This window comes from Chelon labrosus, assembly GCF_963514085.1.
Source record: "Chelon labrosus genome assembly, chromosome: 7".
Taxonomy (NCBI): Eukaryota; Metazoa; Chordata; class Actinopteri; order Mugiliformes; family Mugilidae; genus Chelon; species Chelon labrosus.
In genome coordinates this window covers 4,431,403-4,455,167 of record NC_140343.1, presented here as the reverse complement: position 1 = coordinate 4,455,167, position 23,765 = coordinate 4,431,403, and the positions used below count along the sequence as shown (strand labels likewise).

Genomic DNA, 23,765 nt, shown 5'->3' with positions numbered 1-23,765 from the left:
GATGACTTCTCGTTACAGGTCACCGCTCAGCCACTGTGACCTACACATCCCATGCACAGTTCCGGAGCTTTAATGAGCGCTTTGCTGTGACATTATCTTTCATTTCTCTCTCTCTCCCCCCCCCCTCTTTTTCTTTTTTCCCCCTCTCTCATTGCGCTCGGTTTTCATCTGGTCCACGCAGCCAACCTGATGTTCCATCAGTTGGCAATCAATTCCGCTGCCCGGCCCGTCTCTGCTAAAAAAGAAATAAACAAGGAGGCTTGTGTGCAGGCTACAGCAGCCTACGCACATCTACTCTTGCGCACAAAAGCGCACTCAAACTGATGAATGATTTATTTGAAATTGTAAATATGAGCTGTGGGCACCTCCACTCTGCTCCTATGAGTTGAGGGGCTCTGAAACCTGAAAACAGCCTTCTAAAAAAAAAAGAAACACTACCTAAATGCTATGTGAACCCATTGAAGTAACGAGCCATGACACCACCTCCACTAAAAATCATATTTTATTCAGAGCTTTAAAAGGAAAAAAAAAAAAAAAAAAGTTGAACCCGTGTTTTGCAGACTAACTTTTAAATGGTCAGCCCGGATGAACACTTACTGGTCTGTTGCCTAGTGTTACTCGACAGAGGGGTTACTCTGACTGTTCTTATTAGGTAGATGTCCTTCTCAAGCCGTCGTGGCTGCAGGGCAGGGTCAGAAGAAAAGGCACCCAATCCCAAAACGGGATGATGAAACCGAGACAAATCAACTCATTCTTTCACTCCGGAATCTGCGAGTCGCTGTGCCACGGGATTTGGGCTCCTCTTTGAGTTTGGGAGCCCAGCGAATCTCGCGACTCAATGGTGTTCATTTCTCTAATCCAATCCCTGTGTAAAAACCTCCCTTTGAACGTCTACAGAGGAGCTGAAAGGCGGCGCACAGCCCTCCCTCCGTAACGCCTGCTCCCCTCTCCTCTGATCCGCGCTCGGTGTCCGACGCACAAGAGGCGCGGATAGAGCGGGGGATGGAGCAGATCTAATTAAGTTTGCTGATGGTGAAAGTGATGATTATCCTACAGGGGAAGGGGAGAGGGAGAGAGAGGGGGGAGAGGGCATGGGGAGATAACGAGAATAACCGCGGGTAGGGTGAAGGGGGGGATGGATATACCCCTCCTGCTCCTCTTCTTCGCGATGATCGTCCTCATCGCCACCACAGTCATCATTAAAGTCATTACTGGAATAATTCGAAACTTTTTCCGGATTCATTTACAGTCTGACAATATCCATTTTTTTCTTTTACAGTCTTCATTTAGAGGACTGAGTCTATAGCCCCAGAATATTAATGATAATTCTTTTTTTTTCTTTTTTTTCTGGGTCATTTCTTTACGCAACTTGCCCAAATATGTTTAAACTCCAGGTTTAATTTTCTTAATAAAGAGGGATTACATTCCCCTCTTTATTAGAGGATGGCTTTTACCATTTTTCAGCAGAATTACACGGGGAAAATAAGACCCGGATTTATTAAAGTTGACATTTCCTCCTGGTTTGTCCCTTTTTTTTTCTCCATCTTGCCTCTTTAATTTGTCTTAATCTGAGCTGCAGGTGACTTCTGTCGGTTTTCTAAAAACGAGGCATCCGACTCCAAGGCACCAGCATCCCCTGACCATCCCCTCACATCCAGCCTGCCCCCCTTTCTGAACACCTCCTCCTCCTCCTCCTCCTCTCACTTCCTCCAGTTACGTCCCAGCCAACCGGGATGGTGCTCGCTGCTGGAATAAATTAAATTGCGGCGGCATCGTACAGGAGAGCGAGAGAGAGTGAGTGAGAGAGAGAGAGAGAGAGAGAGAGACCCGAATGCCATTCACACGTTCCGTGCGCAGGGAGACCAGGCACCGTCAGCAGCTCTCCGTGCGCCCTGCATGCGCCCCGAGCGCGTCTCTCCAAATCAGGAGCAGAAATGAGTTAGGGGTGGACGGCAGCTGACCGCGCTTCTCGCAGTGTGCGGGTGGTCCGGGACGCATTCACCGAGCGTCCAGACCGTGGCCGGCGCGCTGAAACAATCAAGCCACCTGGAAGGTTTGACCCTCTGGAAGCGTCCGCTGCGGCTCATTCCGCTGGAGAGGACTTACATTATCTGCTGCGCATCGTCGAAGGTCTCTCCGCTGGAAATACGCCGCCGCTGGAAACGAGGAGCACGCTCCGATGAGATTGGATGTCATCCTCTGTTTCGCTCAAGTTGTTTCGCAGCCCCTGACTGCCCGTTCTTTTTGCGTTTGTGGCAGTCCATTTTAACAAAACAACACAAAAAAAGTAATTTTTTTCTTCAAATGCTGTCCCGTCTGTGTGCCCACCCGAACCCAACTTCACGGTTCTATCAGGGGATTTTACGGAGACTAATTCTAACCAGTCACGGACCACACTACTTACAGAATAAGGTAAAATGCGCATCGTTGAATTGAAATAGAAATATAGCAGCTATATCAGTTCATCACATTCATATCATTTTCATATGTATACCACATTGGCTACAGATACTGTCTCGGAAAATAGAATCACTTTGCTATGATTTCTGACCCTCGGACAAATGAAGCCTTCTTCGTTCACCTTTCATACATCTCACACCCAAACCAACACTGCAGCCTGAATGTCTTGTGTCCACCCTGCCTCAACTCAAGCCCCCCTCTTCCTCTCTCTCTCCCCATTCCAGCAGGATTCATCGGGAGTGCAGGGAGAATGAGGAGTCACCGGGGCCGGGGGAAGCAGCATGAGTGGCCCGTGCATCTCCATTAGACTGGCGGCCCTCATGTTTCTATGGAAGTGGTTAACACTAAGCCTGCTCCTGAGCTGGTTGTCTGTAGGGGCCAGCGCTGCGGACTCTGGAGGGGCCGGCTTCAGCGGCTCCACTGGGCCCCTGGGCTGGCTCCTGTCGGACAAGGGTCCCTTTCACAGCTCGCAGGAGTTTGTCGATTTCTCAGAGCGCTACCAGCAAGGATTCACAACCAAGTACAAGATTTACAGGTGAGAGACGGTGGGAAAAGTGTCGGCGATGAGTGCACGGTCTGCGAACCTGAGGTGCCAGATGTGCCAAATCCAGACAGGCTGTGCTGTGATTCTTGTGGCCTCGCATGAAAGGAAAACAGCCTTAGAAATCCATGCAAGAGATCACGCTTTACTTTTCTTTACACTATAAAAGATGCAGATTTAGTAGGTGGCAAACTGTGGGATGAAAGCACTGAGAAGATTACTTAGTGGAGTTTTGCATATAAATGAAAGCCTCTGAATGCATTCTGTCTCGACGCAAGCTTCTCTGGGCGCGACTGCCAGCTTCCCCTTTTTGTGGGCAGCGCAGACATATGGTTCGGGCGCGATACAAACTCGCAGAATGCTGCATATCAGTGGAAACTCAAAGTGGAGATACCGCAGGAGGGCTTGGGCGAAGCAGTGGGATATAACAGATATCTGACTGAGCCAGTTGATGTGTGACGGTGGGTAGACAGGAAGGCTTCAGAAGTGTGCGGTGTGGAGTGTGGTGGGTGTGCGCTCGGAAGCAGCGGGGTATTGTTTGAAAGCTCGCCGTGACGTCTGATGTCGTTTTTCTTCAGTTTTCCTTGTGACAAGAGCGCTATCAGTAAAAAAAAAAAGACAAAAGACAAAACACAACACTGCATTTCAAGGGACAAACATCCGTGTGTGCACAGGATATTCGTCAGCTCTTAGCTGGAATACACATGCATGCACAGTGTGCTCTTTCTGTGCAGTGTTTTGCACGTGGATTTGCAATTCTGAACCTTGCATCTTAAGAGAAAGGATGACAAGTTTGCTATTTTGTATGGTTAACCGTCTAGAAAAATGTAACAGCTGCTGCCTAAACTGTACCTAGCAGGCTTCATTTGTTGGTAGTTAGCACTGATACATGCATGGGTTGGTGCTGGTATTTCCCAGAGTCTCAACTCTCCAAACTCAAGCTGAGACTGTTAATATACCATTAGGCAGTGGTTCAGTGTCTCTCAGTAATGTTCAATAGGCAGTGTGAAGTCTTATGTGTGCGTGCTGGTTTGCAATTTGTTAACCTAATACGTGCATGCAGGACAATACGTGCATCACACAAACTCGACTTCAGGGTGTAAAGCTCCTCGAGAGGCTTCCCAAGTGGAAACCTTGAGCCTTGAAAAAGCCTTTTCTAATTCCACGAGACGTCGACGCTCTAGCTTTACAGAAGGCGACGACAGCAGCCGGCTCTCTTTCGAGGGTGCTGTGGAACTCGGTGTGCAAACTTGAGTGCCTGTTGTTTGTCTCTGTGCGTCCAGGTAAGTGTTTTGATACTCCTGCGATGAGAGTGATGTCGGGAGTGTCCGCGGCCGCGCAGCGGAGCGGCTCTTGCCAGCCGAACAGAGGGCTGACTGACAGTGGCATTTAGCAGCTGACGGGGGTGACAATGCCAGGCAGAGATAGAGAATGTAGGGCTGCTGGCTTCCACACATCCATCATTTCCTCCCTCGCTGCCCATCCGTTGCCGTTTTCCCTCCGTTTCTCCGGATGTCTTCATACCTGCTCTTGCTCTGAGCTCTCCTGCTCTTTCTGCACCGCACCCAAGGCGTGGAAACAGAGCACATATTTGCATGCACATGATTAACAGTCTTACATTACTTAAACTCGCGCAGCCATTTCCCCACCATTTCCATTTGCAGAGATGTAGCTCTAAGCCCTTTTTAGCATTCTGTAACCTATACTATGACTTTTATTGACCTCTATCAGCAAATATCTGGAAATGCACTCTTGACAAGTCTATAACGTTCTTTCCCCACTGGGCAACGGTGGCCTTTACGGTTTCCTTTGAAATATAAGAGAGTGCCGGCTAATTAGTGCAAAAATCCAACAGAAACTCAAGTGAAAAGGTGAAATATCATCACGCTAAAAGGTGAATTTATGCGCCGGCGTTGTCATTTGCTTTCCTCGGCTTGGAAAACAAGCATTTTCAGGCTTTAAATATCTTGCACTTCTGGAACTGTCATCCATTGCCGAGCAGTCGAGGACGCTGAGAACTGAAGACATCAGAAGTGGCTTCAAACTGAAATGGGCTGTGCAGCTGTTCTCGTTCTTTTTTTTTTTTTTTTGGTCCACAATAGACTTGTGAATCTTAAAAGCCCCCAAAAAGTCAGGCGAAACACTCTTAGAGTCATTTGTATTGATCAACAGCATCGCTCCGCTTCTCGCAGACACTTTGCGGCCCTTTATGAGTCAGTAAAAGTCTCGTTATCGCCTCTCAAATTGTCACCAATCCTCGCTGCAATTCAAGCCCAAACCTCAAACTGGTCTCGAGTGGGACCGAGGAGGAGCAGCCTAAATGTCCTTAATTTGGACAGCTTTCCTCGGTGCTCGTGCGGATTGTGCTCCCGCAGCCCCGCATACAAGCACGAGCACGTGAGACGGCAAGAGATTAGTCTTAATTATCCACCGGTTTAAAAGAAGGTTAAATGAAAACATTAAATTCCAACCTTTGTCTGTCTGTGCCTTTATCTCCATGACTATCTCACATTTTCTCTCGTTCCTTCCCTCCCTCCCATTCCCCCCCCGTCGCTCCCTCCTTTGTGGAATGATCTCAAACCAATTGCTCTCCCTCGCTCATAAATATTCTCCAGAGCTCAGTTGGCCTTTCCCGTCAGGGGGCAGGGGAGAGGGAGTCGAGGACGAGGGGGAGTACTGGAGGAGTTGGAGTACAGAATGAGAAGCAAGAAGAGAAGAGGGACCGCGGCTTTATCTCCCCCTGCTGGCTGGCCACTGCACCAGAACAGATTGTAGTCATTTACAATTACAATTCCTTTTATTTTAAATGAAATTTCAACGGCGTATTATTCAAGAGCAGTAAAGCGTTTCAGTTTTTTTACACCAACAATTGCTCATCTTCTGTCTGATGCAGGTTTAAAAGCTTAAAGATTTTACAGTTCTTGTGCCGCAGCAGTTTAATGTGAAAGACTGTTAAAAAAAAAAAAGAAAAAAAAAAGTGATTTTCAGATGGCGAATCCTCCGAGCGAGACAAGTTTTCCCTTTTCAAGGTCTGGTCAAATGCAGTAATGGAAGTGATAAACGAATGGATTCAGTGAGTCCAAGAGCAGCGAGGAGCAGACACAGAGATGCACTTAACAATATTACATCCGCCGTGATCGCAGACAAATGCACCTGTTATGACGGGGGAGTTTTAAAATACCTGTTCTTTCATTCATTCGTTCTCTCACATCTTGGCTTTTATTTTCTACTGAAAGCTGCTGCTTGCTGATTCCGTGTTTCCTTTCCTTGTCAAAGCACATGCACCTCTCTGTTGTTGAGGGAAAAACACAACCCAAGCAATTAACGTCATTTTTTTTGACTGCTCTTTTTTCTTTCTTTTTTTTGTTGTTCACACTGGTTCCATGGGATTAAATTAGATCGTTATTTATTTATTTATTTATTTATTTTTGGTGCAGCTTGCGCTCACGCGTGCATCAGAGGTTGAAATGAGTGTAAAATGAACAAAAGCGTGTTTCATTTAATAATTCAAGAAGCCTGCGCGAGTGTGAGAAGCTCCAGCTCCTTGATTTCTCGCGTGCCGTCGAGCCACATCCGACAGACAGCGGCATATTAGTCAAAATGTCACCTCCTCCCTCCTTCTTCTACTTCTTCTTCTTCATGGGCCATAACTTCTACATCACGCCTCATCTCCCGTGTTTTCTCCTCTCTTCCCTCCTGTCGGCCCGTTGGCTACTGCGCCGGCTTCATTTGATGCGGGGAGTCGTCTCTTGTGATCGCGAGAGTGATTAGTGTTTCAATTACACGCAGGCTCCATGTTTGCGGAGAATATGTTGTGGAGAGGCACGATGTTACAATACCTGTCATTTAGCTTAGGACGCCGCGCTTTGTCTGTCTCGTGTTTATGGCTTCGCTATTGTGCTCTGAAAGCTTTTGATGGGAAAGCACATTTAAAAGAGATTACGAAATGGGATGGAATAAATGGGTATACAACTACAGTGAAAAAGCAATGAATAGGAGACAACATAAGAAATGAGAATTAAAAAAAAAATAAAGAATAGAGGCGAGAACATTAGGCGTGAAGAGAACTTAATATCCTAATGTGCTGCAATACAACACAATACTTTAAACCGTACAATAGCAAATACTATGTGTGCACATGAACTCATTTGATGAATATAAACCTCTCACCATCTCAGACATGGGCACACATACCATATTACTTATTTACTATGAACATAAGCTATTCTTTGTCAAATCAAAGGACGTGCAATTAAAAAGTAATGGATTTGACTTCATCTGCTTTTTGCAACTTGGCGTGCAGCATGAAGGTTTGCTGAACAGGGAGAATTACTATATGTGCACCTTCTGTCGTGTCACAATAGAAGAGTTGATTCTAGACGAGCGGTACTTGCATGCACAGCTCGTATGGAGTCATGACTGGAGTGCAATTGGCGTAATCGTGCTGTTCGCAAATACGACCAATCGGCTCAGAGTTTCCGTTGCTTAAAAGAAGAGCACGAGTTTATTGGTGCCAGCGGCAGATTTAACGATTTAATGCAAATGTCAGACAAATGCAAATAAATGCAGTTTATTAATAGAGAGTTTTAGTTACCCGCCAGTGAATGGAAAGGTTGACACGTCATTATCGCCATAGCCTACATGTAAAAAAATACATGACACCCTATGCATGGTATTAAATAAGCGTGCAATGCACAATATTTGCAAATGTGGTGATTACAAGACTTCATATGTAAAAATGTAGTCTTATCTGAAGACAAATTCTTTATGTTTCTCGAGTTATCTCTGGTCATGTACAGTACAAGTTCATGCAGGCTACAGTGCACAGAATACTGAGCAGAAGGTTTGACTGGTATATTAATGTTGAGTATTTGTTCTTTTTCTGCATCAGACTGGAGCAAAATGGCGGTTAGTGCAGTGTTAAATTAAAATGCAAAGTTTACTTTCAACCATGACCGCGCTCTTAATTTACAGTCCGACCTCACGGGAGTTTGGGAAACGGATACAGAATTCTACATTTGTCTCTCTGGATTAAAATTCTCTCTTACAAATATGTAATGCTGTGTCCAAACCAGAACATAACCAGGTGTTTTTGTTGCATAAATCTAACTAAGGAGTGACTGAAAGAAAAGTGACGATGGGAAAACATGACAAAAGAAAACAGAGAGTGAAATGTGAGTAAAAATAACAAGGTGCCAAAGAGGACTAGAACCCTATGTCTGAGGGTAGTATCATGAAAGAATATGGCAAATGTACCGATCAGGCATAACATTATGACGGGTGAAGTGAATAACTCTGACCATCTTGTACCACCCCATAGCAATGACACTCCTTGATGGCAGCAGCCATCCCCAGCAGGATGCAGCCTGACACAGACACACACACAAAAGCGCTTTAGGAACAGCTCAAAACTCATCCCATAGGATCCAAAGCCCCCCCCTCACTAAAAACATTCTATTCCCAGACACCACAGGACACCCTCAGAAGGCCCATGTCAATTCTCTGATGAGTCACCACAAGGGAGACCTACAGAATATTAAGAAGGTGGTCATAATGTTATGCCTGATCGGTGTATGTGTCCATGAACACAGAAAGTGGCTTTTAAAAGCGGTCAAAACTCCCGCAACTCTAATAAATGGAACGGCTTCCATTCAAATCATCATCATCGAGATGGCAGATCGGAAAATTGTCGAATGAGACATTATGGTAACGGTGACCTCCTGCTAGAAGGGTTGCACGCTTCATCTCCCATGACCTATTTAGCCATTGTGATTGCAGAACCAACCGGAATCAGAAAAAAGTTGGCAGATCATTTGAAAGAAAGCAAAGTTGTCGGTGAGAAAAAAAGCGACATGAGCAGTGCCCTCGATGTTTATTTCATATATTCTGGCGCCTGTGAAGTTTTTCAGAGCATAACGTCACAATTGCTCATTATTAGCTGCACATTGAGTGTCTCCTTGTCAGGAAATCACACAGAGGCTTTTTCCTTTGACTTTTTTTTGCCTTGCCAATAAAAACAGATAATTGGCTACAGTTGATTCATTTCACGCTTCATTTAGCGTTGTGCTGTGTTTCTTTAAATTCAGAGCTCATTCCGGCACTTCCCCTCTCCCGCTCCACTCTCCTGACATACAAATCTGACCTTGTGGCGCTGGCTGTAGAGTATATTTCCAGGCAGCGGCTGTTCATCCTCCCTGCGACGGCCTTTGTTTGTTTTTATCAATACATTTTATTGGTGTCTGGAAATCATAAAGCTTCTCCGCAGACATTAGTGAACACATCCACCGAGACACAGTTTCATAAAGCTCCGCGTAGGAAAGCCTGGCCGGCTTTTTCAGTGAAATATGCGGCGGCGACACCTCCGTCTGTCGTCCTCCAGTCCGAGGTTGAATGTGTCTCCAGGACAGAAGCGAAGCAGCCTCCTCTTCTTGATCACCAGCAGCAATATCAGAGACATCGTTGAGTGCAGAGCTTATGGCTTCTGACAAGTGTGTGATGTGCGAGGGAGGGGGGGGGAGTTATCAGGGCCAGAGGTCCATGAAAGCAGCTTTTATGAGACTCCGCATGAGTGTGGGAGTTAATTTGGTATGGATGGCCTGAGCTATGATCACCGGGTGCGTAAACCAGTTTCAGCAGAGTCATTGCCGGCATTTTGTTGGCTTGTTGACCTCTCCACAAAGACACCAAGGAGGAAATATTTTTAGGATGTGTTGCCGACAATGTCCTGTGACTACTCAAGTCAAACTGCGGCGTGCGACGCTGCCCCTTGATGCCCAAAACTGGAGCGCAATGATTGACCGGCACTGTGTGTTATGATTGCGTTTTACTGAGCAGCTCTCGGATCAGAAAGGTTATAAATCCAGTTTTGCCGAACCTGCTCGGAAAACAAATGACGGGAGATATTGCCTCGCTCGAAGGGCAACGTTTTTCAAAGCAGCTTTGCGATTGAAATGTGTACAATTTAAGAGAGAATGTCGAGTTGCCGTTTCCAAACAGTTCAGATGTTTTGATTCAAGTTCGAGTGGGTCGATGTACTGTGGAAGCTGCAGTGTGGGATTTTTACATATAAATGAATGTCTTGCGACGTTCGAGCCCTCACCAAACGAGTTCACACAGTGCGAATCAGACCCAGGGGAATCTCTTTGTATTTCGCAGTATTCCTGTATTCCTGCACAGGTGGTGATGCATTTTATGTCAGTCAGAAATTACCGTTTTCCAGAGCTGAATACGACAGAGACAGAGTAGCCCACAGCAACTATAGGAGTGTCATGGAGCCTATTGTGGAAAGACAACAATTCAATTAAGATTCTGTAAATTCGAGGGCTTTGGGGTCTGGAAGAATAAAAGAACTTATGAAGTGACCCAGAAAACTTTAAGATGCCCTTGGTAAAAAACAAAAAAAAACTCAAGTGTTCAGAAGAAGAACTACAGTCTAAAAAAGAAAGCGATCGATATCAAGGACAAGGACGGATTACCATTGGTGTGGTTTCTCCACGCTGAGGAGCTCGGAAAGCAGAGTGCTGTAGATTGCAGGGTTGTGTCATATTCACGTGTGTTTGCGTAATTACTCTCACCACCAGGAGGGGGAGGGGTACAAATGTTCTGCACTGTAGCTTTAACCCTTTATAGGTCACTCATTGCAATACTTGGAAATTCTAAATTTCACCCCTAGCGTGTTATTGTAGGGCATGGGATGACTTTTTTACTTTCATGGAAAGTAAAATCAAGGTCAGTGAAGTTACCATATATGGTTCCTTGCTCTTTAGACCATATTTAGACCATTAGAATATCAACTCTGATTCAGATGCTTGTCAACATACACATTAGACAACATTAGGCCACTAATGGTATGTAAGCGTTCATGCATAGGTGGACTTTGCAGACCACATTTGACCATTGACCGTATATAAATATGGACAATGCGTCCCCACTTCCTTGCATTGGCCAAACTGACGCTATTTTCCCGGGGATATGGGCGGCAGCATCCTGCGAGTTTGGAGCCACAGTCTGCGCAGTACGGTCCAAGAGTGGAGCCACACGTAGCCGCGTTATCGATGACCTGACCGCACTTCCTCTAGATTCAGTCGCGTTTTTGTTTCATTAATACTGCGCCATGCCCTACCTCCGCCAGTTGCAAAGAAATACTGGACTATGCACTGTACTTATTATTCTATTTATTTTTTACAACTCTCACTTACAGAGCAGTTGGCATGGCAACTGGTAGCCGCCATTATGTCACATCCTGTTTCTATAGTGTCGAATAACTAACTAAAACAAAACTTATTTACAAACTTGGACTCTTGAACATGCATCAGTATTATATTAAATACCTAAAATGACAGAAAACATCCTTGAAAGAAAAAAAATATTTGACGTGTATTTTAGCGTTTTAGTTTTGCCCATGTCCCATCCACTAACATGGAGGGGGTGGAGCTTATGACCTGTACTGCAGCCAGCCACCAGGGGGAGCTCTACTTGCTTTGGCTTCACTTTTGAGGAGCAGTTCCACCGTCCAGCTTTATACAGTCTATGGATTTTGCCTGAGAATGTTGCCTTGATCTTCACTGATTGGCTGGGTGGAAACCACATGCTTCTTGACCTCACTGAGAGGGACGCAATTTAAAGTGTGTGCTGAAGTTACCATATATGGTTCCTCCACCGAGAAAGGGTTTAACTATTGAGAACTTGCTTAAGTTCGTATCTGCTGACGTGGTCGTGCGTGCAGAGCTACAGAATATGATGTTTGATGATTTGTTCAAAGAAAGAAACTAGAAAATTAAGATTTAGGAGATGGTGACTCTCATACGAGCTTTCTTTTTGCAGACTTCAAGGCTTTCAACATGCTGTAGCTGCATTTTCTTTTAAGATAGATCTAATAGGTCACACTGCAATTTCAAATCGTCTCATCAGCTTGTATCGCAGATTTCAGCTTCAGAGTGTGAAAGGCGGCTAAACCCTTTACTAAAACCATCGGTTCTCTGTAAGACAAGAAAGTCCGTGTCCACGGAGGACCCGCGAGGATGTGTCCTTTCGCCCCGACTCTTTGTTATGTACACTTACGGGACGCTGTCAGGAGGCCAACTATTTTCTGACAACACCGCATCGCTGACCCTTCTCCGCGGTTCTGAACCAGACCGCGGGAATGCTCTCACTGATTTCATTCCCTGGCATGACATCTTTCGACATAAACGTCTCTAGAACCGAGGAGCTGTTCATTGATTTTAGATGTGCGCTAAGTGTGGAAGTGGTTACTTCACACAAATACGTGGGGACTCTTTTCAAACGATCACCTTTTTTCGAAGCGAGGGGACAACAGAGAATTCATCTCTGCATATTAAACTCCTTTTCTGTCACTTGTGTTGTTCTTTGCTGCTTTTATCAATCTTTTATTTTGTATTTTTTATTGAGTCTCCTTCTTTTATCTGCCGGTTTTCACAGCCTCACAGTAGGTCGGAACGGATTTTAACAATGCTATTCACGCTGTTTCTAAGATCACCAGCGTGAAACAAAGAGATGTGAATTATCTTTGTGAGCAACAAATCCTTTTTCCGGAAACAGCACGCATTTTTTCCTCTGGACATGTCCTCAGAATTGAATTTTCTCAGTTGCCATCGGGGTGCTGGTCTGTTTTACGTGCTTGGAAAACTAACCACTGTTCTAAATAGTTAGATTTTACCACCAAGTCCCCCCTACGGTGTGTTTTTATCTGTCCGTTGCATTGTTTAACTGGTTTATTAATATTTTATTCCACATTTAGCCTTATCCTTTTGTTTGCACGTTGTTGCGTTTCATGTGTAACAGGCTTCTACTAAAAAAAATTGCCGCCATAATAGGTCTGCACGTATTGTGTGGTGTTCAAGTGTGTGTGCGCGGTGTGTATTAACAGTATGTACACGCCTCATTATGTAGACAATGCGTTTCCAGGCATTCCTTCCTTTGTGTGCGAGGAGCAGCCTCTTGTCAACAGTGTTATGACAAATTGCAGTACAAACGGGATAAGCAGTCTTCATGACAGCAAAGCCTGCTGCAAATCATCACGGCGCTCTCTCCGAGTTGCCCTTGCTTTGTTTTTTTTTTATCAGAGGTGCAGTGATATTCACGGAAGCCACAAATCGATACAGCGATTGCATTTTTCAAACAAAACTTACCCTGCTCCACCACTGAACATTACCCGTTTTATTTATTTGATTCTTTTTCACATCGTGCAGCATTTCACAATTTCACGAGATTGGGTCTGCTCAAATTGCCTCGATAGGCTAAAATAAGGTAAAAACGGAAAATAAATGGCGAGTTTTCCTTTTCTTCCGAGATTCGTGTAAATTGTGAAGCCTTGCTTAAAAGAAACTGGACAAAGAAAACTGCATCTCTTGTATACTGATGGCTCCTTTGAGAAGGTGTAAAGTGGCTAGAAATGGTTATGTTGGTCAATAACAGCACGCCATCACTTCAGTCAGAGGCATCAAGGAAGCGGTTTTGTTTTTCATATTTGGAAGGAAAATATTCTGCTTCTATAAAAATCTGAGCAACAAGGATGGTTGCTTTCTACACACGAACTGTCTTACTTTACTTTTGTCGTGTTAATAAAGAATAATTTCTCTGATACTTACTCTAACCATAAGGAGTACTTGCCTAACCCCTCAGCCTTAACTACTGACCCAGCAATCACTGGGGACGAGGCTTTTTTCCCCAGATTGCACCTGCCATCTCCAGTTAACTGATGTTGAGTCTGGCAAGTGTCCCCGAACTCAGCATAAACCGGATGCATATACTGTACATACACACAAATGCACCCACATTACTTCTAGTGATTACCAGATGAAGCTTTCCATCCAGTTGGTTCAAAAGAAAAAAAAAAGGTTCATTTTTCGAGCCTCTGTGTGCACAAAAACCCCCCGCTGGTTGAAACCTTTATTGTCATTTCAACCATTTGTGACGGCCTCTTGGCTGTCTTGCAACAGTGTTAGCATGGGAATAATTACAGCCAAGAAAAGAAATAAAACCACTTTCATTTAATTTTCTGTGGTTCCGTCATTCATCTAATCTGGTTTTGATTAATGCGTGGGTAACAGTAAAAGAGGTCTATTACGCCGTGCATAATATGAAGCAGTTGCAGCGAAGCTCTGGGCCAATGCGTGGTTATGCCGGTCACGTGATTTATGACATATGAACCACTTTACTGCTTCGTTCGGTGTAGAAACCCTACCACTAGATCGGTTGTCTCGGCTCTTTGGAAGAGCTGAGCCGAGCCTTTGAAGCAAATAGAGTTGACAGAGGTTTGGTTTGACAGCTTTACATTCAGTACTAAAGATCCTAAAACCGTGATACCCAGAGCAAATGAAAATAGTTAGGTGTTAGCGCCGTAACATGAACATTGGTGGGAGCTGATTGGAAGAGTGTGATTGGAACTTGTGGTGCATCATGAAACCGGCAGTCTTGTAACAATGTCGCTAAGGTTAGATTCCCTTTCAAAGCTGAGTGTTACCATTACAGCTGTAGAAATACCATTGCATTTTTATTTTTACATTGACTATGTCTGTGAAGGTTCTCAGTCATCCAGGCCATGGTATATCCAACAAAGGTTCAAAAAAGGCAACTGGACTTGTAGAGTTTTGGAGAAGACGTTTCACCACTCATCCTTCTCCAAAACTCTACAAGTCCAGTTGCCTTTTTTGAACCTTTGTTGGATATTTACATTGACTATGAGCTACATATCAAGATACCGTTTAGTGTCAATACAACATTCGTTCCATTCCTTTAAAAGAGACCCAGAAAAATGAAGCTCGTCAAAGTAGAAGAAGAAGATGTAGTGTTCTTTGGGAGGAGGTCAGGGTGGATGGATGGCAATACAGTTGTGTCTGGCTGGATAGTGTCTGTAACAATTTATTTATGTATTTATTTATTTATTTTTGCAACAGTCAATCAACTCCTTTAAAGTAATGGTTGAAAATGTCTCAGTTTGGCTTCAGCAGCAAATGGTCGGTTCAATTTAACAGAAATATTTGCTTTTTCTGGCTTGTCCAAAGGTTAACCAAGTCTTTCTAGCAGCACATCTGCAACTTAAAAAAAAAAACTAATGCATTACATTCTAATTCATTTCAAAAGTGCAAAAAAAAAACAGAAAAGTTGTAAATTATATGTAGTTACATATGGTTTTTAGCCACGCACAGGTCTGAGAATTTTCTTGAATCTTATTGTCAATGGAAGGCCACATGGCAATCTTTAATAAACACTAATCCAAGTTTACTTTATGTTAGTTTGACTCAACGCTTTGACTCCGTATGATCCTGGAATGGTAAAAGAAAGAAGACACAATTCCTGTCTATGCCATGTTAATTTCATTCTGTCTTTTGCCACTATGCGTCTTTCGGAATGTCTTCTGACTTTCCTGCCGCTTCTAGTCACCTGACTCCCCAAACCCACAACCTGATTTCCCATGTCTCGTTCCCTAATCACCCAGACCTGACTCCTACACCCACCCCACCTGCTTCCCGTTCTCCCTATCAGCTCTTGTCGTGTGTACCTGCCGTCTTTCCGTTGCCGTTTGTCAGATTGCTGCATCATTCTTCGCACTTATATTTGGTAACTTGCTTGTTCCTGTTTTCTGCTTCCGTACTGGGCTGTCTACCTTTATTTCCAATCTAATGAAAGCACTGAACTGTTCCTGCCAACCTTGTTTCCGTCTGCTCTGGGGTCCTCCTTCCTTTTTTTCTTTTTCTTTTACATTATTCTCATCGTGACAGAATCAGAATAACTTTGATAATCCCTGCAGGGATATTTCTTTGTGGCAGTTGCTCAAATATGTAGAAGTTGTAAAAACTGTACAAGAAATACAATACCAGAATAAAATAAAAGGCTCCGGGGGCGCAGAGTTTGGCGTCTCGTAGAAACAGAGTGGATGAGGTCACACTTGATTGCCGTCTGAAAGGCGCTGATGGCAACAATGGGATTCTTAATCATTCCTGTAGCCATGTCTGTGAAATACATAAAACTAAACTAACAGAAGTCTCCTCAATCCATCACTGGGTATTTTAGCTTTGCCCACGATTATAGAGAGGAGACACAGCTTATAAGGCCTGTCCTCCATCTGTCCGACTTGTGATTTCTGCAGGGATATCTATTGTAGTTTTTGGGCCGGCATGCCGGCTGTTGAATGAAAGATGCAACAACGTGCCAAAAAGAACAAACAAAACAAAGCAGAAGTCTCCTAATTTGCATGTCCACAGGTGACATACACTGTCTGGCCAAAAAAGTCACCACCAAAAAAAAAGTTCACACACTCTAATATTTCATTGGACCACATTTAGCTTTGATTACAGCACACATTCTCTGTGGCATTGTTTCAAGCTTCTGCAATGTCACCAGATTTATTTCCATCCAGTGTTGCATCATCAATACAAGATCTTGGTGAAAAATGGATGTGAGAGTCTGACCACTGCACAAAGCCTTCTCCAGCGCATCCCAAAGATTCTCAATGGGGTTGGCCGATCCATGTGTGAAAATGATGTCTCATGCTCCCTGAACCACTCTTCCACAATCTCCATGAATCTTGACATTGTCATCTTGGAATATGCCCGTGAACATCAGGGAAGAAAAAATCCATTGATGGAATAACCTGGTCATTCAGTATATTCAGGTAGTCAGCTGACCTCATTCTTTGGGCACATAATGTTGCTGAACCTAGACCTGAGCAACTGTAGCAACCCCAGATCATAGCACTGCCCCCACAGGCTTGTACAGTAGACACTAGGCATGATGGGTGCATCACTTCATCTGCCTCTCTTCTTACACTGATGTGATAGTTCCCCACTATCCTTCCAGTTTTTAAAAATGCGTTGGACAGTTCTTAACCCAGTTTTAGTAGTTTCTACAATCTACTTAGTCTGTTTGAGAAGGGTCAAATCACTGGCATGCATCAAGCAGAGAAAACATCTAACATCTTTTCCACGACCACAGGATGTGTCTTTAGACATGGTTGTTTAAGAAATGAGAAGCTACTCATTGCATAAGTTGGGGTTAAATAACTTGTTGCCAACTGAAAGATAATCACTCATGCAGTAATTATCCAATAGGAGGCTCGTACCTATTTGCTTTGTTAAATCCAAGTGGCGACTTTTTTTTGGCCAGGCAGTGTAGCTCCAAAGTGTCACCAGCTGTGGGGAAAAAAAATAAATTTCAATTAGTTGCACTTTCTCTATAAAGTTAGTTTGGTGGCTTTTTAGTAAAAAAAAAAAAAAAAAAAAAAAAAAAAAATAGTCATAATGTACAGTACTTCAACCTCTCAAGGCTTCCCTAAGTTGCTTTCCTTTGCATCATATTGCAATCCAATTCGTTTTAATCCTCTGCAGTAGCCCATGACAGTGGTCACATTTTTTTTAGGTGGCAGTGTTTGGATTTTTCCACGCTTTTAACGCTACTAGGTGTTCCAAACGAGCTGGGAACGGCGTGTCGCCTTGTTTGCAGGACCTCTCAGCAGGTTTAATAGGATTTTCACAAATTAATGGTCTGATGTTTGTTTGATGCTGTTGGATAAACTGTCGCTGGCAATTCTGTGGAGCGTTCGCAACCAGCGGCTTTTAACTACATCATTACGCTATCTTTCTCTGCCTTGATCTTGCTTTCTTTCCCAGTTTGTCTCTGTGGCGGGTCGAAAAGCCAGAGAGGGAGTCTATCTTACTCTCACTTCAGTCTCTTGCTAAGACGGGATCATCGTTGGCTCAATTAACAAAGTTGATTTGCGCCACGACGAAGGTGCCTTTCAGGATGAGGCTCGCGATGCAGCTCTGCCGAACTCCTTTTGCTGCCACTCCAAAGAAAAGCCTCTTTTGTTTGTAATTCTTAATTTCAAAAATCATTTCCCGGATGTTATTGGCGCACGCATATTGAGAAGGATCAATGTCAAATCAGATTAAATGAGGAGAAGGGGAAAAAAAGGAAACTGCAGCAAAGATAGAAAAAGAAAGTGTAGCACGAAAAACTGCAGAGCGGTTGCAGTTTTGCAGTTCGCAAGGTCTTCTAAATAAATGCAATTTGGTTTATCTAACTGAATGAGGCATGAAGGACTCATTTTGCACTATTCTCTTTGGGGAGGTCCTTGAAATAACTTTGAGTCTACATCAACCAACTGTTTTACACAGTGGGTTATTTTGGTATCTGGGGTAACCCAGCTACAAAACAACAATGTGTTCTCACGAAGCCCCTATTGATGATAAGCCAATGTTTGTCTATCAGGTAAAGTAAATGCTGCTTGTTTGTGACTTGTTTTTTCATAGTCATGGAAGCCACAGAGGAGAAATCTAAACGGGTACCGCTAATAAACACTTCCTGCCCTGTTTTCTTTTAATTTAATGCAATCCTCCCAAGACCTAAAAATACATTTGAAACATTTTTAGGCCTTGCAGACTAATCTTGCTATTTCCTAATAATTTTCTAGGTCAACACCATCTCCCATAATACAACAGAAAATACACCGATCAGCCACAACATTAAAACCACTGATAGGAGAAGTAAATAACATTGACCATCTTGTGACAATTCAGTGTTCAACATTTTCAAAACCTTAGAAAGACCTTTCACTGTTTAAAAACCACTCACAAAAAAGATGTGAACCCTGGTATCGAGTAGTAACCACTGAACAGGATCTAACCAGCAAAACAAAATAAATTAGGATAAGTCCGTGCACATAGGCTAATCTCTGGGGAGGGGGGGGTAGTTTTTAGAGCACCCAATATGAACTCCTATGCATAATGCCTTGCAGATATGTAATTTAAATAAAAGGCTTAATACTGCATAAAGTCAAAGGTGAAATTAGACTTTTCTGAGGCAATCAAACAAAAGAAGGCGTTTAATTAATGTCTTCCCCTTTATACTATTGACATGACTCAAAATTTGCATTAATTACTTCATATAATAGAAGGAGAAAAAAATAACTGCCTTGATTGCAATCCACCGTTTCCCCAGTGGGTAAATAGTGCATTTATTTTTTTTATATATGCAGACCAGTGGTGGTGGTGGACATATTTGCTTTAACGTCATTATACAGTATCAGAGTAAAACTGGGCAGAAATTGGGGAGAAAAGTGTCTTCAGCAACAATCAGCTCGCTGTTGGAAACGGTGCCTGAATGCAAATGTTCAGAACACCTGCGAAGTCGGGATTTTTCCCCTTCTTTTTTTTTTTTTTGCTTTTGTTCCTCCTTGTCTTTCTCTGTGACATCCAGATTCAGCTTTTCATTTCAGGTGAATTGAAATGAAAATGCACTGTGGCCCACGATTGGCATGAAAGAGATGCCAGGAAGGAGAAGAACCACGGAGCTGCAATGGAGCCCCGTTTCACGCCGGGCTAATTAACTCGCAGACACGGAGTAATTCAAAATAAATTAAATGTTTTTTTTTTTTTTTTTTAAAAGTAATATAGTTGCTGTTTTGAAAAAAAAATGTGTGCATATTCAAAACAGTTGAGGATAAATTAGTAAGTATCAACCGATGACCAGAGGTTTGCGTTTTTCGTCACGCTGCTTGTCACATGCGACTGTGTGTACAGCTGGCAAATGAGCCGCAGAGATGATCAGGCTAATGGTCCAAACAACTGAACACGCGCATATTTTAACATATATCCCCTTTGAAGTGATTTCAAGTGTGATATAGGAGACATAACGAGGCTGTCGCAGTATATACCGACCGCAGCGTGTGTGCTTTTTATTCAAAGGGGATTTCAAACTGTGGCCTGAAGGTCTGACTTCATAGATGTTCCCGTAGGTACAGTATTAGTCACGGAGAATGACATTGAGGCTGATATTTAAACAAAAGCGGGGCCAAAGCTGCCGTAACCGCTCATGTGATTATACAATGTGCACATAATTCAATGAAAACCTAAAGAAACTAACAAAAAACAATGCAGCTGGGAGCGATATTTGTTCAGAATGCAGACGTAAAGCATGCAACAACAAATGTTTGTAATTAAAAGCAATTTATAGCCTTTTTCCAGCCTCCTGTTATAAACTGTACAGTACAACACTCCATTTTCAGTAATTTCCACCTTAACAGACCTTCAGAAGATCAGAAGAAGCAGGGCCCCTGAGCCGTCTCAGCCGGCGGTGTGCTGGGCTGACTGAAGTCTGCATTGCTATGCTCAGTAGCATGTTTTAACTGCATCAGCAGGTTATTCACTGGGTTGGTTTCCTGATTTGTTATGTTGGGCGCCGAGAAACGCCCTCGGGCAGCTCGTGATGGATCTGAGACACCGTGCGCCGTGATGGACGGGGTAGCGGGGAGCAACTCCTCGGCTCTGATCGGCAGCTCTTCACCTATTGGTGCACGCGGCGCTCTGGCTCGCTCAGAGGGGGGGCTGACAGGTAGATGTGCAAGGAGCCCCCTGCTGCACGCAGCTGCGAGTGATAGAAGCCTTCCCGCCAGTGTGTGTGTGCGTGCGTGCTCGACTATTCCACTCATTCAGCATCTCACTGAGAAGAGCTAAGGGTGAAATGGGCCGGCAGTCTCCCACGAAACGCAGGATCTTAATGTGTGCGGCATGCAAGAGGCAAGGTTGAACTGAAGCCTCGGACAACAGATTCATGTGCGCCGTACTCTTACGCAGCTTAGCACGTGCCACCGTCCACAGACGACAAGCAGCATCGTGAGGCGGTGTGTCGATCACGGTTAAGCTCTCCCTCTGTCTCTCTCCTCCGCAGCCGGCCCCCGGGGATGGGAAGAAACACTAATGGCCGCTCGTTATGGAGGAACACCAACATGAAACAGGGCTTAATGAGCTGTTCTGTTTTGTATTTTTCTCAGGGAGGGGGACTCAGGGGGTCATCGTTATTGGTGGGAAATTGATTGGCAGCAGGCCCGCACCCGTGGGGGCCGTGCGGTATTCTGGGTGACGGCAAAGTTGTTGCAGCAAGGGCAGCTTTGTTTAGAGTTTGCAGCTGCAGGGGGGGTTGCGAACGCGTGTGCACGGGCGTGCGTCTTTGCACGGGGGAGTTGCCGTGTGTCTGTAGATCGCAGGCAGGAAAGTTAAAGAGCGAAGGGCACCTCCTTTGTAAAGACGACTCAAGCAGCGGAGCAGAGTTTAAGGGATTGTTCTCCGTAGGAGCCATATAAGCTCAAGTTCCAGGCATGCAGTTGTCAGCTCGTCAGGAGGCTGTTCTGTTGAAATTGTGCAGAGGCCACGCTGTCACTTTGTCATATCCTGTGCTCTTAGATGATATCTTACACAGGATTGTGTGCCCAAATGAAAAACCTGCAAAATTGAGGCATAACGAGAAAAAAACAAAACAAAAAAAAACATGTTTGATAATCAACCCACAGAGAATTATCACCTCAACTCAGAAGAGTTTTTTTTTTTTAGCATCTTTTAGCAAGTTATTTAGTTTTCTTTGGCACATTCACACCGTTGTTCCGTCTCAGTTCCCTCATCAACCTTGTTAAGCTTTGATAAAACTGTTGTCTCTAGTGCACCGAATGGCACGCAGACTAATTTAGCATCCGTCCTAACACCTACAGAGCCGGATGTTTCACCTGGAGTTGGTGGAGACCAAATCAGAGGCAAAAATATGAGGAATACTGGACATCAACTCATCAAGTGCACAGAAACTCGATTCTGATGCGAATATCTCTCCGTATCGGAGGGATTTAAAGGGTATCGCTTGCCGACAGATTAGCCCGGGGAAGTTAGCTTTCTGCTCGTCCATGCGTTAGTGTGTGTGCCTCTAAAATATGCAACACGATTTGAGTTTGTCTCGTGGGCCATCGTGAGCATCCACAAACACTGTCAGTGGTACGTCTTTGGGGGCATTTTGCGCCTTATTTATAGATTCAAAAGTAGACAGATGACGGGAAACGAGAGGACAGAGATGGAGCGTAACATCCAGTAAAGATCCTCTGCTTAGGGGATTCAACCGCGGGCGTGACGGTCAGCACTTCAGCAAGGTTTTTAGAGGGTATCGCAGTGACGAGTATTTTTATATTCACTCCCAAACAACCGGAATCAAATCAAACCTAACTAATGCATTTTGTTTTTCTTGTCACCGGGGGTGTCTCAAGTGCTGTGGGACTGTCTGAGTGATGTCTGGTGATTGTTTTTACATCCTAGATCTTTCATTTCTCTCCGTGTTGTTTTGGCATCTACGCGTGAATTCCGACAGGAGCCAACACACGTTCCGCTGTGGTTAATCTTCAAAATGAAAGTACAACTTTTTTTTTGTCACAAGACCAAAAGGGGGGAGATTGTAACTCATCCCCCTGTGAACCGCTTTAGATGTATTTGTAACTCTCATATTTGAAGCTTAACATTATTTAAAATGATTCCGCAGCACAAGAAATGTATTTGGGGAGAAATTTTTTTATAGGCATAAAAAAAAAAAAAAAAAGGTGCTTTTGTGTTGCAGCCACTCTTTGATATAGCAGGGTTTCTTGTTACACTAAAATCTAACCTAGTGCGGCTTTGCAAAGCAAGAACACATTCAATTGCGTGTAAGATTCAAATCCATGTGAGATTCTATTTCCTAAAACACCAGTCAACAACCCAAAAGTCGCTGAAAGATCTCCGATTTCTCCCCCGCTAGGTGTGAGGAGCGCCGCGTTTATTACCGGCGGTATTTGAATAGCGCTAATCTACGCATCAAGCGGCGGCACTCAGTCTGCACTCGGTAGATAAAGGCAGCTGGCATGCTCCAAGGCCGGGCTGAATATCAAACGACTGCAGATGAAGCCTGTTCTCTCCAGAAGAGGCCCTGAAAGCAGCAAGACTCCCGTCCATGATTACAGCCCGTCCAACCGCAGCGCCTCAGAAAAGTGACTGGAGATGAGAAAAGATTGTGCCATTATTTAAAATCGGCGGCGAAACACAATGTTTTTCGCTGCGGCGCAAAGCAATTCTCCGAGCCGGAGGTAGACACAGCACGAGAGCATTCATCTTTTAAGAGTGGCACACGAGATTCACTTAGAGGTCATGCATACATCATATTTTCCGCCTGGCAAGGAAGGGTTTTGAATATGAGCCTCATTGTGAGGGGGCAAGCTGTGTCCTGTCAGCTTTAAAATTGCGACAATAGACTCCATTTTCCTTCTTTTCAAGAAGAAGAAAAATACAGATCAATGTGATGGATTTAGTATTTGCATTTTGTTTGTGATGAAAATGTCTCGGTGCAGCTCCCAGATCCCTGTCATGTTTTGACAGGGATTGAAAGACTCCGCAAACGAAGACCTAATTGTGCAATAGTCCGTGTAGCATTCTCTTGAACCTTTCTCACTTGTGTTGTACGCCTTTGCTAACGCCGAGCATGTGTTTGTGTGACATTGCAGGGAGTTTGGCCGATGGAAGGTGAACAGCTTGGCCCTGGAGAGACAAGAGAACAATGGCTTTTCCTTGCCGCTGGACCCAGAGTTCCTCCAGACCATTAGGCAGCTGGGCAGGAGGCCCAGTCTTAGCGCCATCACTGACAACATTATCAGGAAATACGGAACCCACTTCCTGCTCTCTGCTACACTGGGAGGTAAATAAAGTCCACGGGCTGTGGTTCTCTTTGTTTTTACTGACCTAGCTTAACGCGAGGGAAGAGGAAGGTGTTAGAAGGTGAGGGTTTGGTAATCCAGCTGGCCCTGGCTCAGGACAAACACACCGTATAGCCCCTTTCCACTACAGAAGGGCTTATTACGACTTCAGAAACTTTACCAGTGCTCCACCTTGAAGAAGAAATTTAAACCTACAAATAATATATAAATTGTTTCTAACACTCAGAGATTTCCATTAGATTTCTATTCTATAAG

At 44.1% G+C, this 23,765-nt stretch overlaps 1 protein-coding gene across 1 annotated transcript in view; it reads left to right on the top strand.

Moving 5' to 3' along the window:
* The first annotated feature begins 2,001 nt into the window (after window positions 1-2,001).
* The window catches only part of brinp3a.1 (bone morphogenetic protein/retinoic acid inducible neural-specific 3a, tandem duplicate 1), a 55,022-nt gene continuing 33,258 nt past the window's right edge, over window positions 2,002-23,765 (top strand). Inside the window, exons 1-3 of the mRNA XM_084548756.1 lie at window positions 2,002-2,412; window positions 2,688-2,995; window positions 23,301-23,491. Of these exons, the coding sequence (XP_084404882.1) occupies window positions 2,742-2,995; window positions 23,301-23,491 (445 nt within the window). The 5' untranslated portion in view covers window positions 2,002-2,412; window positions 2,688-2,741. The remainder of the gene's footprint in view (window positions 2,413-2,687; window positions 2,996-23,300; window positions 23,492-23,765) is intronic.